At 36.8% G+C, this 18,605-nt stretch overlaps 1 protein-coding gene across 1 annotated transcript; it reads left to right on the forward strand.

Moving 5' to 3' along the window:
• The first annotated feature begins 10,076 nt into the window (after window positions 1-10,076).
• On the forward strand, window positions 10,077-18,235 carry LOC309401772 (keratin, type I cytoskeletal 19-like). Its single transcript, XM_081971006.1, has 8 exons — window positions 10,077-10,688; window positions 12,228-12,310; window positions 13,154-13,310; window positions 14,055-14,216; window positions 14,598-14,723; window positions 15,404-15,624; window positions 17,184-17,209; window positions 17,880-18,235. The coding sequence occupies exons 1-8, from the start codon at window positions 10,140-10,142 to the stop codon at window positions 18,008-18,010; spliced, it is 1,455 nt and encodes a 484-aa protein (XP_081827132.1). The 5' UTR covers window positions 10,077-10,139; the 3' UTR covers window positions 18,011-18,235.
• Window positions 18,236-18,605: the final 370 nt, after the last annotated feature.

Consider the following 18,605-nt stretch of genomic DNA (forward strand, 5'->3'; position numbering starts at 1 on the left):
AAACAACGTCAGCAAAACCTGGACAATCACCTAGCAACAGTGAAATCATGCTGTAGCATATCCACTTACCTGAAATATGTCACAATGCAATGTGAAACAAAATCTAGACAGTGTTAGAAAAAGATCTGGGGAGAATGGAGACAGGGAGCTTGCATCTACTGTAAATGTAACAATACAGTGAACAGTGACAAACAACAGAAACCCTGGAAAGAAAACTAATCATTCTGTATAGAAGTCAAGAAGAGTGTGGCAACTTTATTAGTGCTTACTAGGAATACTGTACTCCTTACACATGCAAAAGAGAGAACAGTTCAATGTCATTTAATTAGCCCTAGATTTTCTTACCTCCAATCCTTTCACTCTAGCCCCTTTCCTTTTCAGTACCTAGCAATGTAAAAAAAATATGTCACATATTTATTTTCAAATGAAATAACACATACAGTATTCCTAAAAATAAATCTATCACAGAGCAAAGTGGTACCTCCTCAGCTCCAGATTTTTTCTCTCACAAAAATACATATGCTTGAGGAATGTTCATGTTAAATATGCATATTGGAGAAAACTATATAAAAGTTTCATTTGATTACATGTATATTTCTACTACTACTACTAATAGGAGGAGGAGGAGGAAAGAAAGAAAGAAAGAAAGAAAGAAAGAAAGAAAGGAAGGAAGGAAGGAAGGAAGGAAGGAAGAAAGAAAGAGAAAGAAAGAAAGAAAGAAAGAAAGAAAGAAAGAAAGAAAGAAAGAAAGAAAGAAAGAAAAAAGGAGGAGGAGGAGAAGGAAGAAAATCCAACAACAGCAACAACAGCAAATGTCGCTTATGCAGTGAGAAAGATGAAACAGTGGATCACCTTATCAGTGGCTGCACAAAATCTCACAGACTGATTATCTAAACTCAACCAACTAGTTTGGACTTGAATGCAGAAAAAAATACTGGGGACGACAAATTACCAAAGTTCTTGACAATGAGCAAGTCAAGATCCTGAGGGATTTTTCGATCCAAACAGACAGACATCTGGCCCACATCATACCTGATATCACTATTGTGGAAAAGAAAAAAGTTCATTGATATTGCAATACAAGGTGATGCACAAATTGAAAAGAAATAGCTAAAAATAACAAAATGTTGTGATTTGCAAACTGGTTGAGTGATTATGGGGGAAGAAATCAATGGTTGTACCAATAGTAATAGGAGCCCTTGGAGCAATACCCAAACAGTTGCCTAGATGCATGGAAATTTTGAACTTATTAGACCTGAATATTCTGACTTTGCAAAAAAACCCACCTTACTTGGAACCACCTATATACCTGGAGATTCCTTAACAGCTCTTAGGTTCTTGATTACAACTTGAACTGCTAAGTTTTTACCAGGCCCTGACTGTGAATCAAACTGAAGTTTAAATCGATGATGATGATGATGATGATGATGATGATGATGATGATCAGCCAGCTGTTAGCCATTCTTCAAAATGCAACAAGCGAAGAATGGTTAACAGCTGGCCGAACATACTTGATAATGAAAGGTCCAGAAAAAGGCACAGAACCAAGCAACTATCGCCCAATTACTTGTCTGCCAACAATGTTCAAACTTTTTGCAAGGATACTGGCAAATTCAGTGCTCAATCATCTGATGGAAAACAGTTTGCATCCAGTAGTACAAAAAGGAAATTATAAAAAATCAAGAGGAACAAAAGATTAGCTGCTCATAGACAAAATGGTACTAAAAATGCAAAATGAAGAAAAACAAACTTAAATATGGCGTGGGTTGATTACAAGAAGGCATTTGACTAATTACCCCACAGCTTGATGAACACCTGTCTGGAAAACCATGGGATCATCAAAAATATCTGTACATTTTTGAAAGCAAATATGCAAAAATGGAAAACAGTTCTAACAACAAATGGGGAGAACATTGGTGAAGTCAACATCAGATGAAGAATCTTCCAAGGGGATTCACTTTCACCACTACTGTTCAACATTGCATTAATTCCACTGACAATAATCCTACGAAACACAAAAGTTGGATACAAAATCTCAAGCCAACATGGCAAGATAAACCATCTACTATACATGGATGACTTAAAAATGTATGTGAAAAGCCCCACTGAACTTAAATCAATACTCAACACAGTTCAACTGTTCAGCAGTGACATCAAAATGAACTTTGGACTTGAAAAATGTGCTATATTATCCATGCAGCGAGAAAAAAAAAACAGAAGGAATAGAACTGGGAAATGGAAATATAGTGAAAGATTAGCAAAAGATGATGATTACAAGTACCTAGGCGTATTAGAAGCAGATAACATCTTGAATGGAAAAGTCAAAGAGTCAACGCAAAAGGAATACATCAGGAGGGTCCGCAAAATATTAAAATCAAAGCTGAATGCTGGAAACATAATTAAAGCCATTAATACATGGACAGTTCCAGTGATACGCTACTCAGCTGGAATCATCAACTGGACTCTGGCTGAACTGAAAAACTTGGACCAGAAAACATGCAAACTTTTGAATATGTACCAAGCTTTACATCCACCAAGAGACATCGACAGGTTGTACCTGCCAAGAAAAATAGGGGGCAGGGGGCTATTGCAAATCCATCAAACTATAGAAGAAAAATGAAGTTTGAATGATTATATGAACCAAAGTACAGAAAAATTACTGCAGGCTGTGAAAACAGAGAAGAGCATAAAAACAATAGAAACAAAGGCAGAATATAAGGAAAAACAGCTGGATGACAGATTAAATAGATGGAAAACCAAAGCTTTGCATGGACAGCACTTGAAAAACATTGAAGGAAAATGTGATGACAACTTGACATGGACATGGCTTAAGATGGGAACTATCAAGAAAGAAACAGAAGGTTTAATATTGGCTGCTCAAGAGCAAGCACTACAAACTAATACCATGAAAGCGAAGATACAAAAATCCACTGACAACCCAAATTGCCAACTTTGCAATAACAAAGTCGAAACTGTTTCACATTTAATATGTGAATGCAGCAAAATTGCACAAACTGATTACAAAGCTAGACATGATCGAGTTGCTAAATTAATCCACTGGTCATTATGTAAAAAAATATGATTTACCTGTATCCAGAAAGTCATGGGAACATAAAGTGGAAAAAGTTATCGAAAATGAGAAGGTGAAGATCTTGTGGGACTTTCGAATACAAACGGATCATCATTTGGAGCACAACACGCCAGATATCATGGTTGTAGAGGGCCGAAGTGTACAATTTATTGATATTGCTGTTCCTGGAGATGCCAGAGTCAAAGAAAAAGAACTAGAAAAAATAATGAAATATCGCAACCTGGCCATCGAAACTACATGGCTAGGGAAGAAGCATGTAACAGTGATACCCATTGTCATTGGGACACTTGGCACCATATCCAAGAATTTTACAAGATACATTAACAAATCACAGCTTCCTGCAATAACACCAGCGGAACTGCAAAAGGGTCGACGAGAAGGAACATGAAAAAATTGCGAAATACCAGGACCTAAAAATTGAAATTCAACGATTATGGCACAAACCAGCAGTGGTAATTCCAGTGGTAATCGGCACACTGGGAGCTATTCCAAAAGCACTGGAATTACATTTAAAACAGTTAAAACTTGACAAAATCACCATCAGTCAAATGCAAAAAGCTGCACTGCTTGGATCTGCACGTATATTACGAAAATACGTTACGACGTCCTAGGCCCCTGGGTGGGGTCCGACTAATAATCAATGCCAAATCCGGTGAAAAAACTGGCCAATGATACAATTGTATAATAATAATAATTTAATCCTTTCTTCCCAAAATAATCAATAATGCACAAAGCAATAGCAATAACACTTTATATACTGCCCTATAGGCCTTTACAGTCCTCTCTAAGCAGTTTACAGTGTCAGCATATTGCCCCCAACAATCTGAGTCCTCATTTTACCCATCTCAGAAGGATGGAAGGCAGAGTCAATCTTGAGCCTAGTGAGATTTGAACTGCCAAATTGCAGGCAGCAGAAGTAGCCTGCAGAACTGCACTCTAACCACTCCACGGCTGAGGTTCATGTGAGGGAAGATACCTATACAAATGATGGATTTTTAATTTGTTTCAAGTAACTCACAGACAGCAACCTGGACCAAATTCAGAATGGTTTACATAGACCTATTAGTGACTAACTTTGAAGTCCTGCCTCTCCTCTGCAAGACGTAGGCATAGATCCAACATGGTAGTTTGTTTAACTCCCTACTCAGTTGAAAGTAACTGCTCTATTAGACCATGGACTGCCTCTCCTATCCTAAACTAGCATCTTAGAAGCAAAATTATTCTTAGCAAGTCCAGTCCAACCTGTGAATAGATAAAGGGGCAAATGGGATATTGGAAGTAAATATCCATGAGTTAAAGTTTAGTGGCCATTCTTTTCAAGGCTAGGAGGAAAATTCATCTGCCTTTTCTGATGTAATAGCTTCCAGTGAGGCTACAAATGTCATTATTTTGAATGATTATAATTTTATAACCTCGTTTTCACTTTTGGAGTACTTTTATTTTTAAAAAATCACAGTTCCAAGAATAATAGAATCTATCATTCAACATATTTTGAAACATCAGACTGGGAAGGCTGAACTGTAAGTATTGGACATTTTGAATGGAACAATAAATATTGTTTCCAATTTTAATCTGCACACGGTTTGAACTATTCTGGTGCTCCAAGGATCAAAGGTCTTAGAAACATTGATAGAATACTGAAAGAAGTTTCTTATAATTAATATTAGTAGTATTCATTCAAATAGAGGTGGGGATTCTTTTATAATAGTCATTTTTCAAACCAGTCAGGCAATCAACAAATCAAATTTTATTATGATTGCCACCCAACAAAAGTTACACAACAGAATATGAGACACTGATGTCATAATTAAGAGACTGAGTAATTCTGAACTGATTAAATTCAAAGCAAAATATATTTAGGTATAGATTAAATTTCTGATGTCACAATCTATTAGCTGTCAGACATAGAGAAGATGAACATAAAATTAAGCAATGAAATCTGAAAACAATGTATTGGGGCTAACTTGAAGTTATGAGTTGTGCTATTCTGACAATATTGTAATACACAAAGAGGCAAAGAGATATTAAATTCTGATCTCCTGCACAACCTAAACTGTATATTACATTACAGACCAAGAATAATTTTCACTCAATGATAATTTTCATCACTTTCTAATGAATGCTTATTCTTCAGTTATTCTTCACCAAACCACAGCTTAATTCAGTTCTACGATTAGGTAGAACCAGGAGCAGTCCATGCCTTTATGGTCCCTTCAACCATTCCTTTCTATTGGAAGACAGTTTGCTATATATCTTATTTCCTGTCTTGAATCCTTCAAACTAACTTCATGTAATGCTGAAATAAGATTAAACTGACTACTATCTGCTCCTCCCGTGGAAAAATCTTCCAAAGAATAGAAACTGCCACTTAGAAAACATGTTGCTTTATTTATGCCTCATGCAGCTCTCAAAGAGGTGGAGATTCAACAGCAGGTCAGCTCTTGAAGAAAGTTGAGTTGCATTGTAAATTATCCATTTTCATCAATTTGATGCAAAGTGGACAGCTACTGTATATGTCAAAAAGGCATTGATGGAGTTGCTCATTTAATCTTCTGCAGCAAAAACAACAGCATGTTTTCTGATTCCTTCAGGGCTAAGAACATTCATTATTGCTGCTATTGTTGTTTTTAATGAAATCAAAGAGGAAGACAAAAGAGATTCCAGTTTTAGATTGAAATGTACACTTGTTAATGGATATGTTTTAAGGCATTCCCAGGAAGCAATGCTATACTTTATATACAAGACACTTTGGTCTGCTGCCCAAATGCTGACATCTGATGGGATTTTCAGTATTTCTGCTTTTCCCATCTTCTAAAGGTGCTTGAACTTTGCACCAGGTAAGATTACTCTTTCAATAGAAGATTGCCTTCTGAACGTAGCACTAATGATCAGTTTAGGATGAAGTTAAATATTGACACGATTGAAAAAAATAGTGTATCGCAAAACGGTAAATTGTCCAGAGTAATAGTTTAACTTTACACACATGAATGTGTTTGCAAGCTGTCCAGAGTTGCTTCAAGGTGAGATGGGCAGCATATAAATTTAATAAATAAAATAAATATGCACAGATAGACACACAGACACAAACACACACATACTTTCTGGAATTATTGAACCAAAGGAAATTCTGTCTCCTCAAGAAATGCCCCGTCTTCAAAGGGAGCAAGAACTATCATGGAGAATTTAACTTTTTACTTTTTGTTAGATAGAAACATCATAAACTATTCTCTTTAGTCATGCCTGCTAACTGGAAATACCTTGACAAAATATCTTGGCTAGATATGATGGCTTTCAAAAATGAAAATTGTAGTCCCACATAGCCACAGACCAGTGGTTGGTTCCAGCTCCTGTTGCAACCAGTACGCTACAATGGGGCCGGGCGTCCACAACATGTATGCACGCAGCACGCACTTGCGTACCCACTGCCTGTGACGCTCCAGCTGCTTGGCAGAGCATTGCTCAGGGGCCGTATGCCCCATGCGTGTGGGCAAATGCCCTGGTCGGCTCAAATAGAGGTAAGGAGAGCGTGCATATGGGTGGGCCCTCTGGAGCATCGTACCCAGCAGGCACGGTATGCCATATCGGGGCATACTGGTCATATCCCACCACTGCCACAGACCTGAGTTATGAAAGATGGACTCAGCCTCAGTTTTTAAGCATAATAATTTCAAAATTTGTGTTTGTGATATTACAAACAAATATGGAAAGGGCAGGATTTGCTTCCTGGGATTCAAGATTCTTTACTTATCTCTATGCCTTTTACATAACTACCTTATGAAAGACAATTTTTCCATCTCATTGACCCACAATCTAGTTATATGATACCATATTTATCCTTATTTCATACATTTTCTCAGTTCCAATGCAATCAGACTAACACATAGACTGGTTCATCTGTCAAGTATTTTTTTTAATAAGTTGTTTGATTTTGTGACTTTTTTTTTTTTTGCCACAGCTAATGTTAAAATCTCATGGGGAAATATTTTGTTGCCTGGTGCAGATATTATCAATTGGGGCAGTATCCTTGTGATTATGGTGTGGATATATAAATTTACAGCAGTAATTCTTAACATCAATTGATTATCCTAATCCATTTGGTGGGACAGGAGAGAAGCAAGAGACAACAACAACAACAACAAAAGTAAAAAAAAGTAAACATAATATGATACTCTAGTTGGCAAAATCTTTTTTGTGGGTAAAAAAACCATCAAGATACAATTTTTGCTTGGTGTATTTTGAAAACACAAAGTGTAGTTTGTAAATGATAGTTTATGGCTCAGTGTGTTGATATATCCAAGCAACTGTATTTTTTTCATTAAATAATTAATGTGTGAATCCAGTCACAGTATCCTTAGCTAGTTTCAAAATAGGCCAAACAAACAACAGAATTACCATTAATGAAGAATTGGCTAGCAATAAGATGGAGTTTAGGATTAACCATTAATCACCTCCAATAAACCTCTTGGAATTTTTTTTTTCATAATTATCCACGACTTGTCTAAACTTGCTTCTTCCAGTTCCAAATCTGTAGTGATATACAGATCTGGCAAGATGCTTGCAAATATCATTCATTCCCCTGGCACATCTGCTGATATTCCATGGCTAAAAGCCAATCTCCATTTGAAGCATGTTTTTTCCAACCTGACAATGCAATACTGTAACTTCTTTCTGAGGCTGCAGGGACGGCTTTTCCCATCACACAGAGAAGCTATTGGATCCAAACCAGTTCCTAAGAAAGAAAGTCTGAGCTTAAGTTTCCAGTTTTAGGACCCAACATTTCCATCTTTTCTTTTGGCTGCCAGGAATACATATGTGCAATTCAATCTTCACTCCTGTTATTAAGAAACAGTGCTTGGCCAGCATATACAGCTCTTGATTAAGAGGAAAACTCCCTAAATTTTGTCACACTCTCTATCTATGCAAAGTGCAATTGCAAGTGGATCCATAAGCAAGATAATTTATTGTCACAAAAGAAAACATTTACAAACATTCCTGCCCAATATTAACATTAATATCAGAGTTTAATTTATAAATAATTAAAATGGGGCAATGGTAAAGGAGACTAAGATAATTCAGAATCATAAAGTTGCAAAGTTCTTGATGATTTTTTTTAAAGAGGAAGGAAAATTACTCAGCACATGCTCAAAGTCAAGTTTAAAGAAAATTTCTCAAAGGCAAGCATTCAGCCAAGTGATCTGCACATTTTATTCACTATTGTTTTTAGGTCAGCCTGCCTAGGATTGAAGCCGTGTACTTTTTTACACATCCAAAGAACATTTTATTCCAATCAGCGCAAGAATTGATCTCACAAAGCTTTCTCAGGATCACTTTTGCACAGGCCCTTTATTCTTTCTATCAACAGAGTCCATTAACATGAACTTCTCAATTTGGATATGGGAATAACTATAAAGTATGAATTATGGATTAAGGAGTAATGCTAGTTTATCCTTGTGGGAAAATGCAAAAATGTTTGACAGCATAGGACCGTCAAGAAAGGCCATCCAGACTTCAAAATACAATACAAATAGGAACATCCCCATTAACACACTGCAGGGCATGTTCTGTGCATGCCTACATACATATCAATTATTCCTCCTTGTTTTGCATCAAAGATATAATAAAGAAACTTCACAATGCGTTTTACAGCAGCTCCATATTTTACATTTTTATATGGTATATATAACGATAAAACCTCTTGCAAGATATAGCAAAACCCCTGTGGTGTCTTACTCTCTGTGTTTGTATGTGTATGAGGGTTTCAGGATGATTGTTTGTGGGGGTATAAAGGGGATTAGTCTTAATGTTTAGGAATGACAGATCTTCCTAGTGACACAGGAGGATTATCTGCCCCGTAGACCAACAGCAAATCTAGGCAGTCTCCTTGGCACCTTGTTCTTAAATGAGGGACTAATAAATGAAATGAAAGGCAGATAAGAAAAGTGCAGTGATGGGAGAAAAATAGCAAGGACAAATCTTAAAAGTATTTGTGGAGAACATGACACAGAGGTAGAGCATGTGTGTAGAGTCTTGGTAGAGAGGGGCTGTTAGCTATTGTTCAGCTGTGCCAACAATCCATGATAGCAAAAATCAACTTTTTTTCCTCTAGATTCCATGAGTACTTTCATTTCAGTCTAGGATCTGGGCAAGGATCTTCCTTCACTTACCCATGGAGGGAATATTTAATATGTTATTAGCAAGGAGAATGTAGAAGAGAAAATCAAAAGGCATGAGAAACCTAAATGGATCGCACATTCTTGTATTTTACTCTCTACACTCCCTTTAGTTTTTAAAATATGATCTCTTTGCACACACATTCACTATGCTTTTAAATGTCAACTCCAATGTATCATTCTCACATGCTTTGGAGAGAAAAGATAGAGAGGACGTGAAAGGAACAGGAAGGTGGGATGGTCAGTGATGGATTGTCGGCCTGACCATTTTCAGTGCAGTTTCTTTGCTCAGGACGTCCCTAGAGAGCTGTGCCTGGCAGTTCTGAGAACAATAAGTGAACCCTATGGGAAGGAATGGCAAGGATGGACACGTTCAATTAACCAATTTCTAAATATTTTGCTCGGAAAAGAGAGAACTGCATGAAATAGGATCCTCTGACAAAGGAACCTCCCTTTTTATTTTGAACACTGCACTTCAGTCATTTACCCATGGCTTTTTAGCTAATGAAGAAAAGAGTTGAGAAGCCTCTATTCCCCCACTCTGTTCAAATGTTTAAAGAAATGTAACTACCATGAAAGTGCCCCAGCATCCAGAGAAAAATAAGCCAGGCTCTCCTGGATGAAATATTTTGTTTTGCTGGCTGTAGAAATACATATACATACAGCCCATCTGAGTTGGAACTGTTACATTTCAAAGCAAGAAGATTATTCCACTAAGCCTCTCCCATCAGGGTGTGTCTTGGCAGACTCTGCATTGGGTAATGCAACAGAGCACACCCTCTGAGGACTATAAATGGAGCCTGGCAACACTGGAGATGCTAGCTTCTTCACGCTAGACCAAGCCGAGTAACAGTCTTGCATCTGAACTTTCTTTCAGGATGTCATACTATTATCAAAGCGGCTCTTCTTATGGTGGTGGTGGTGGTGGTGGTTCTTGCCGTGCTGCTTCTGTCCGCCAGGGACCATCCAGTATCCATGGGTTAACTGGTGGCCGTATGTCTGCCTCTTCAGCTAGGTTTGTATCTTCTGGTTCAGGATATGGAGGCGGTTATGGATATGGAAGTGGCTTAGGAGGTGGTATTGGATATGGCTCCGGTGGTGGTATTGGATATGGCTCCGGTGGTGGTATTGTCTACGGAGGTTGCTTTGGTGGTGGAGCTGGTGGAGGCTATGGAGGTGGTCTTGACTTTGCGATTGGTGGTGGTGGTGGTGGTGGTGACGGAGGCCTTCTGAGTGGAAATGAGAAGATCACCATGCAAAATCTCAATGACCGCTTGGCAAATTACTTGGATAAGGTGCGAGCCCTAGAGGAGGCTAACACTGAGTTAGAGATCAAGATCCGAGACTGGCATCAAAAGCAGGCACCCTCCAGCCCAGCCAAGGACTATAGCCATTATTTCAAGATAATTGCGGATCTCCGTGACAAGGTAGGATCCTGAAAAAGGAATTTAATTGAGGTTAACAGATCAAGTTTTGAAAGTTCCCCCTCCCCCTCCTCCTCCTCCTCCTCCTCTGTACTTTTATCCCTTATTTTAAAGTGCATTATTCTCATATTTTGGATTATAACACTTATGCTTTCAGATTGTGATTTTTTTTTAAAAAAATTGATCAATCAAAGATCTTTGTATGTATGTATATCGTTCTTCTTCAATCACTATTTCTATGACATGTTCTTTCCATTTAGAAAAGAGAGAAGTGGCCAATATTGGGTATAATAAATCCACTAGAAACAAACATGAATATCCCTATTTTTTCTTTAGAATCAAAATGCTAAGAATTTGTGAAGAATTCTGGGAGTTGAAGCCTAGATAGCCATAGACTGATCTAAAGGATAGAAACCTCTGATCTTTTTCATATCTGTTATAGTAGGGTAGCTGAAGCATGAAATGTTGATATGTAATTCACAGAATTCATATTTGTCTTTAAAATGTTATTTCATTCTGTTCCCACTATTAAATATTAGATTGTAATGTAGAAACCAAACATGTATCTTCTAGATCCAGAAAAAAAAATATAGGACCAAGACCATAATAGATATCTAGCATAAATATGTAATAAGCTACATGTAAAAATAATCAATGTAAAATATTTATAAGAGATGACTTTATCAGCAAGGAAGGGCATATTTAGATAATATATTTATATTAACTAAGCTGCAGTGCCAGGTAATCATAGCATAATACATGTCAAGGTTACCTAAAAGATTGCTTAAGTTCTTACCAAGAGCAGAATCCTATCCAATATGTATATCTGGAAGTGATGCTAAGGAATATTCCAGTCAGTTCCTCAGTCTAAATTATTCCAATCATGCTTTTCTATTTTTTATTTTATTTTACTATATAGGATTGACTTGTTGCTTATGTAAATATATTGGTACAGTATAAAGAACTCTTTAAGAACTAAATCTTAGCTGTACGTCAAGAAAAAGTTGGCAGGCAGTTGTTATAAAAGTAATGATAGTAATAGTAATGATATAGTAATGATGATGGGGGCAAAGGAAAGATAGCTTCTACTGGCTGAATGAATATGATTTCTGGGCAATTCCATAATGCATTGCAAAACCAAATTACATCATCCTAAAACTTGCAGTAATCCTTGAAGGCTGACTGGTATTCCTTGGAATAGTCCAGATCATGAAACGGGCTGCATATAAAGCCTAAAACTATACTTTATTGACATAGGTTATAATAACAGAATCTTGCAAGTCTGCTGATGTTTTAGCTGCCCTCTGCCTTATAACCCATGGAATCAGGGTTTAACACTTTTTTCAACACTTTTTGCTGTCTTAACAGCTTCTGAACATCCTATCCAAAGTCATCTAGAAGCCTCTTACACTAGACAATTAAAGGAGAAAGTGTATACAAATTGCCCTCCACATGTTTTAATGACTAAACCAAAGTATCTTCAAGGACTAAAAATTATTCCTATATTCATGTTTCCCCCCTGTCTTCTCTCTTCTTTGGTAGATTCATGACCATACAATTGATAATTCTAGGATTATTTTGGAGATTGATAATGCTAGACTGGCTGCTGATGACTTCAGACTGAAGTGAGTTTTTTGCTGTTTGTTTTTCTATGCCCCAAAGACTCTTTCTAAGCTGAAGAAAGGAAGAAAAAGATAATGGAAATTTTCAGATAAAAGTGAACCATAGCACCATTAAAACTGTATACAAGTCTATGTCTCTATTAGTTAGTCCTATCCAGGGCTGGAACAAATACTAGCCTTGAGCAAACAATGATTGGGTAAGCAGAAAAGGAGAGAAAAGGCTTGCTCATTGTCAGTTGTGTGAAAAAAGCACAGCAATAACAGCAAAGAAAAATGGCAAGATGGGAATGGCTAGTTAAGCATGAAGGGGCCCTTGAAAAGAATATTGGCCCTCAAACCTAAGATATGTAGCAGTTAATGAGTCTGGATGAGCTTAAAGATAAACAGAATAAAAGTAAGATAGCTTCTCATCCACTGTCAAAAATAAGGGGGAAAGAGTACAGATAGAAATGCTAATCTGCATACAGCATGCACTTGCTGAGTTATATGTATGATGCAAATTTAGTAACTTAAATGGTAGTTGAAACTATTTCATCTTAATGGGTCAAATGGGAGGGGATTTGTATGTCTGCTAAGCATGTTATCCAAGTTCTAACTGCTGAACAACCTTCACACTGACTAGGCCCTCAAATATAATACTATATTTTGTAAAGTAGGTACGTGACTCCTTAAAGAAAATTAAAAAAAACATTTTAGTGAAGGAATGGAGAAAAAATGGGGAAAAAATGCTTGAAAGGTTGTATGTTTCAATACATAGAGATAGCAAAACGTATGAAAGACTATTTAATTACAAGGTGCTTTGTTCCTATTTGGAATTCTTGAACCTTTTTCCTGGTTTGTTCTCAGATATGAGAATGAGCTGCACCTTCGCCAGGGTGTTGAGAGTGACATCAATGGTCTGCGCAGAGTCCTGGATGAACTAACTCTGTTTAAATCTGATATGGAAATGCAAATCGAAGAGAAGAAGGAAGATCTGGCCTACCTGAAGAAGAACCATGAGGAGGTGAGTAATGGGGAAAGGAAAATGGAGGCAGACACATTGAGAAGACAGTATAAAATTATCCATCACCATCCATCGGTAGACTCTCCTCTTAGTAGTTGATCAGCAGATGGTGGATGGCTGCATTTTAAAAAAGCTGGATGGGCCCAAGACCAAAATATAGGATAGGAATTAAAGCAGAAATGAAATCTGATTGATATTTTCAAATTATTGATTTAACACAGTCAGTAAAATAACAATTTTGGGAGAATTCTGGGATGACACTCTAGAGGGGACCACAGGTTGCACTGAGATAAAGATTAGTCATCTTTACATAAATAGAGGTTGTGCCACTTCCACATGGTACCAGGTTCCATTTTATGGTAAGATGGTACCTAGGTGGATTGCTGAAAGAGGCTGTAGGAAACCAGCATCAACATAAATGTACAGCCTGCCTGTCATTTCTCTCCACAAGAAATTCTCTTCCCTGAGAAAGACTGAGGGGCAGGAAATTGAATATTGTTGTTTCTTTCCATAAAACTAGAACTAGGAAACCAGCTCTTGGTGGCTACTAGAAATACCAGTTGGTTTTTAAGCCTAACAAAAATGTATAGAACAACAATCAAGGGAGTTGGTTACTGTTGCTCATCAAAAAATTACTCTAAGCATTAAAGCCTTCAGCGACACAACTGCTGTTTGCAGATAACAGAAAAGAGGTACTATTTGGAGAGAAAACTAATTGTCTGCCTTTTTTTTCCCCTTCCAAAGTTAATGAAAGAATTCAGTACTCAGCTAACTGGAAAGGTCAATGTTGAGATGGATGCGGCACCTGGAGTTGATCTCACCAAAATTTTGGCTGACATGAGAGAACAATATGAACAAATGGCTGAGAAGAATCGCAGAGATGCTGAGGCCTGGTTCTTTACCAAGGTACACTGATATTGTTTGTTTTTTCACATTATGGGATTTTCATTCAAAAGGTTCCTCATGCTACTAATAAAAAATACAGAACATTCTTCCCTCTCCTTTTTTCCTGCAAAAAATTTAAAAAAGTAGAAGGAGGAAATTCAGGATATCCCCTTCTACATAGAATTCCAGATATTTTGTTGGATTACAGCTTCAATGTAACATGTAAGGAATGAAATTATTTCTATGTCCCTGTACAAACATGTTTCAGAATGTACTGTAAGTCTGTGAATATTCCTAATTATGTACATTTGATCTACTAGGAATTAATTAGACATTTACTAACCAAAGTCTTGCAACATTACTCAGCATATTTTATTTGTTTTCAATTATCCCTACACCTAGACCGAAGAACTGAATCGTGAAGTTGCTACCCACACTGAACAACTACAGACAAGCAAGAGTGAGATTTCAGAAATAAGACGTACCATACAGAATTTGGAGATTGAGCTGCAATCACATCTTAGCATGGTATGTTGCTTTGCTCAGATTTTAAATGAGAATAAATCAGATTAAGAAGTATTTTTGTAGGTTGTAGCTTTTCATTTCCAAACAATAAGTTTAAAAAATTATTGTTTGGAACTGAAACAATAAACAATTGTTTGAAACAATAAACAATTGTTTGAAACAATTCAAACAATTGTTTGAAATTCACAATTCTTTGAATTTTACAATGCAAAATTTAAAATGGTGTATATTAAAAAAAACACTTATATTCCTGAAATAATGTAACAATGTTAGGATAAATATGTAAAAATGCATACACATTTTATTTAGAATTTTAAAAGCAAACATCTCAAGTGAGTATAGAAATGGGATGATCCTAATGGAAAAACAGGAAATTGAAAGAAATTTGGTAGGTTTAGAAAAATTGAGGGACAGTGAAATTGCAAGATTGACCATCCTTCAATAGGTAAAGATAATTTTTAAAAAAAAACACTAGTGTTTAAAGGATTCTAGGTTAGATGGAAATAATTGCAACAATGCAAGATACAGTAGTACTATCCATCCCCATTTCATAATCCTACTGGCATCAATACTATTATTCAACTTCTTAGATCTGGAATCCAGCTGCTTTATGATAGAGATCAGATTGTGCAATTCAGTGTTGGTTCAGATTGCTAGATCTTCTTATTTTTCTTTCTTATTAGAAAGCTGGCTTGGAAACCAATTTAGCAGAGACAGAAGGACGGTATTGCGCTCAGCTAGCACAAATCCAGAGCCTGATCAGCAATGTAGAAGAACAGCTGGCTGAGTTAAGATGTGACATGGAGCGCCAGAATCACGACTACAGGATGCTAATGGATATCAAAACACGCCTGGAACAAGAGATTGCCACTTACCGAAACCTGTTGGAGGGTCAAGACTCAAAGTATGTAATTGATTCACAATGAAAACAACTTAGTAATGCAAAAATATTTCTTGAATTTAGTGAAGTTTTCAATAGCTCAACTTGGTTGACTAGGGAGACAATTATCTTAGTCTGCCGCTAATAATGCACTTGAGAGAAATGCCTCCTTGAATTCCTTTCCTGGACAATTATTTATTCAAATAAAATTGAAAATGTAATGTGTAATCATACATAAAACTGTAAAAGATAAAGCGTCTATTGAAAGCAGACATTTTTTTCCAGAATATTGGTTAATACCAGTAAATTATACCTTATTCACATAAAATTTACATAACTTGGACAATAGATTCTTTTTCAGAGAGTTTAGAGCTTGCTTTCAAACAGCTGAAAGACTGCCATTGTTGGCATATATAAAAGATAAAATAATCAATCAATCAAAAAATATTTAACATAGGTAAAAGAAAGTGCCAGCTTGCCTTTCTGAACCTAGGGAGTTTAGAAAAACTTTTTTTCCCCTAAAAGTTCTAGTATTTAGGTTTCATCTTTATTCTGCAACAATAAAAAATGCACATGTTTATATAGTATGAATTCAGAACTCCAATACCCTCTTGAACTGGATTTTGCTATCCATTCTTTAGCTGCTTCACATGTTCCTTGGATACAAATAGCTGTGAAAAAACGGAATTTAAAATTTCACATATAAATATCTATCTGGCTTGGGGTATCTATTTTGTTATTTAGAATTTGTCTTTCAATCAGCCATGGTAAAAGTTAGTTTTTGAGAGATTTCCACTTCAGTTGACACTGTACACCACGGAAGTCCCCTTTCAATAAGTTTCATTCAATTCTGGATTTAATTCAAAATAATCATGATAAGCAGTGCTGAGGATGAAGAATCTGCTTCAGTTAGTAAACTTTTAAAATATAGATATATTAATAGAATAACAAGCTAGTTTGGTGTTTGGTTGTAGGCTAGAAACAGTGAGACTATGAGTTCTAGCTTGGTGTTAAACACAAAGCCACCTGCGGAATCTTGGACCAATCCATTTATCTCATCCCTAGGAAGAAGGCAAGGGCAAATCAATTCTGAAAATATTAGCAAGAAACAGTCCAGGCAGTCACCAGGAGTCAACACAAACTTGTTGACTATCTAAAAGGAATCTGACAAACTAAAAAGAAACCCTACCCATTTGCCATGCTGTTTAGAATGTAAGGAAAGCCCTTCACAGCTTATTCCTAAAGCCAGAAGTTCCTAGGTGAATAGAGCTCTTAGCTCAAGGCCAGTTTGAGGCCAACTGCCCTAGACAAAGCCCAATAATAGTGCTCCTCAGCCTTTCTGTTGCTTAACTGACAAGACATTAAGGCTCAATAAAACTACAACTGAAAACTAGTTCAGTTTTACATTAAATGTGGCTGTCGAAATATTACTGGCATAATAGTTGGGTGGAGGGGGAATCTATGCTGTCCCCTTTTCCTTGGTGGCCTAAGCACATACTTACTTTGTTTAATGACTAATCCAGGCCTGCCTTTGTCCTATCCCATCACAACTAAGTATTCTGTTTCTTCTTTTTCCTTTACAGAGTCCCAGGTTGGTCTCCAAAAGATGGTAAGAAAAACTTAAAGTTAAAGTCAGAAATGTTTGGGTGATAGAAAAATTCAAAGGAGTGCTTCACATTGACTACAGTCTGGGTGAAACTTTCCTTGGAAGTTGTATTGTAACTACTTGGCATCTTCGTAGGAACCTATTCTAATTACTTGGGTTCTTGGATGAAGGGTTCACAACAATGCAAAACTTCTTATCAAGTAAAATTGTGTTGCTTCCTTGCTGATGTATTGTGAAACACTTTGGGCTCTCATTGAAGTCATAAAAATGTGTCAAGATTTAGAGTATACTCTTTGACAATCTTACATCTCATTAATTCCAAGTAGTTTTTCGTACTTAGAAGACAAGTAAAAATGAACCATAGATTACTATGACTTATTCATACAACATTGTAAAATAAATCAGGCAGAGTTAGCAGTTGCATTTGCACAAAGTGGTTGGTATTCATTTTGGTTAAAGGAATAAGCACAATTCAGGGTACACACAGGATTATACCATTGGACTATTAACTATCAGTAGGAAATTGTTCTTTCTGAACTGAAACACCTTGTTTAGGGAATGAGAAACATCTGAAAGACAGAATGGGAATGGCCATGGGCAACTTTCATTGCGATATGCGAGAGATAGAGGCCTTCTACTATTTATTAACATTGGTTTTTTGTCTTTACAACAGCATCCTTTGGAGGAGGAGGTACTATCACCTACAGTAGTGGTGGCAGCGGCGGTGGTGGTGCTGTCAGTGGTGGTAGCTACAGCAGTGGTGGCAGTAGCGTCACCAGCAAAGTGCGTTCTGGAAACTTCTGAATCTCCTGCAAAGTGCACTCACCTATTGGATGGCTTCCTTCCTTAACGACCAAGCAATTTCAGCATCGCCACAAAAATCTTTCTTTTTGCAGAAGTATGCCTCGGCTTGGCTACTTTCTTCACAGTGATCTCTTTCCAGCTTTGCCTGACTCATCTTAGTCAATTCTCATTCTGTATTGCTCATCATAATAAAAATCCTCTTGGGCTTGATTTTGCAAATAAAAATGGCTTGGCCTCTTTCTTGTCTGCTCCACAGGTGTTTGCCACTCTTCAAAGTTTGACATAGGCATCTTTGTTGAATAGAAAACTGTCCCTGGAAAAAAAAACAGCAAGCAAGCAAGCAAACAAACAAAAAAGCACATGGAAAGAACTTCCCTTTAGGGAAGTTATGATCTTCAAAAATTTGCTTCATTGCTTCAGTTTTCATATTCAAGTTTTGTTTAATTTTGATTAAAAGATATTAAAAGAAGAAATGGCATGCGAAGAAGAGATTTCTTAGGGTTTTTTTACAGGGGTTTTTTAATCAAATTTTAAGGGGGGGTAGGGGGGTTGATTCGGATGGCTCAGACAGACTTGGGGGGGAGTCTGCCAGGGC

This window comes from Natrix helvetica (assembly GCF_964273705.1).
Source record: "Natrix helvetica genome assembly, chromosome: Z".
Taxonomy (NCBI): Eukaryota; Metazoa; Chordata; class Lepidosauria; order Squamata; family Natricidae; genus Natrix; species Natrix helvetica.

Bases quoted from the DNA above. Each gene is read 5' to 3' on its own strand.
- LOC309401772 (XM_081971006.1), top strand. From the start codon at position 10,140: ATGTCATACTATTATCAAAGCGGCTCTTCTTATGGTGGTGGTGGTGGT. The intron at 13,311-14,054 runs GTGAGTAATGGG...CCCCTTCCAAAG, and splicing joins TGAAGAAGAACCATGAGGAG to TTAATGAAAGAATTCAGTAC. The intron at 15,625-17,183 runs GTATGTAATTGA...TTTCCTTTACAG, and splicing joins TTGGAGGGTCAAGACTCAAA to AGTCCCAGGTTGGTCTCCAA.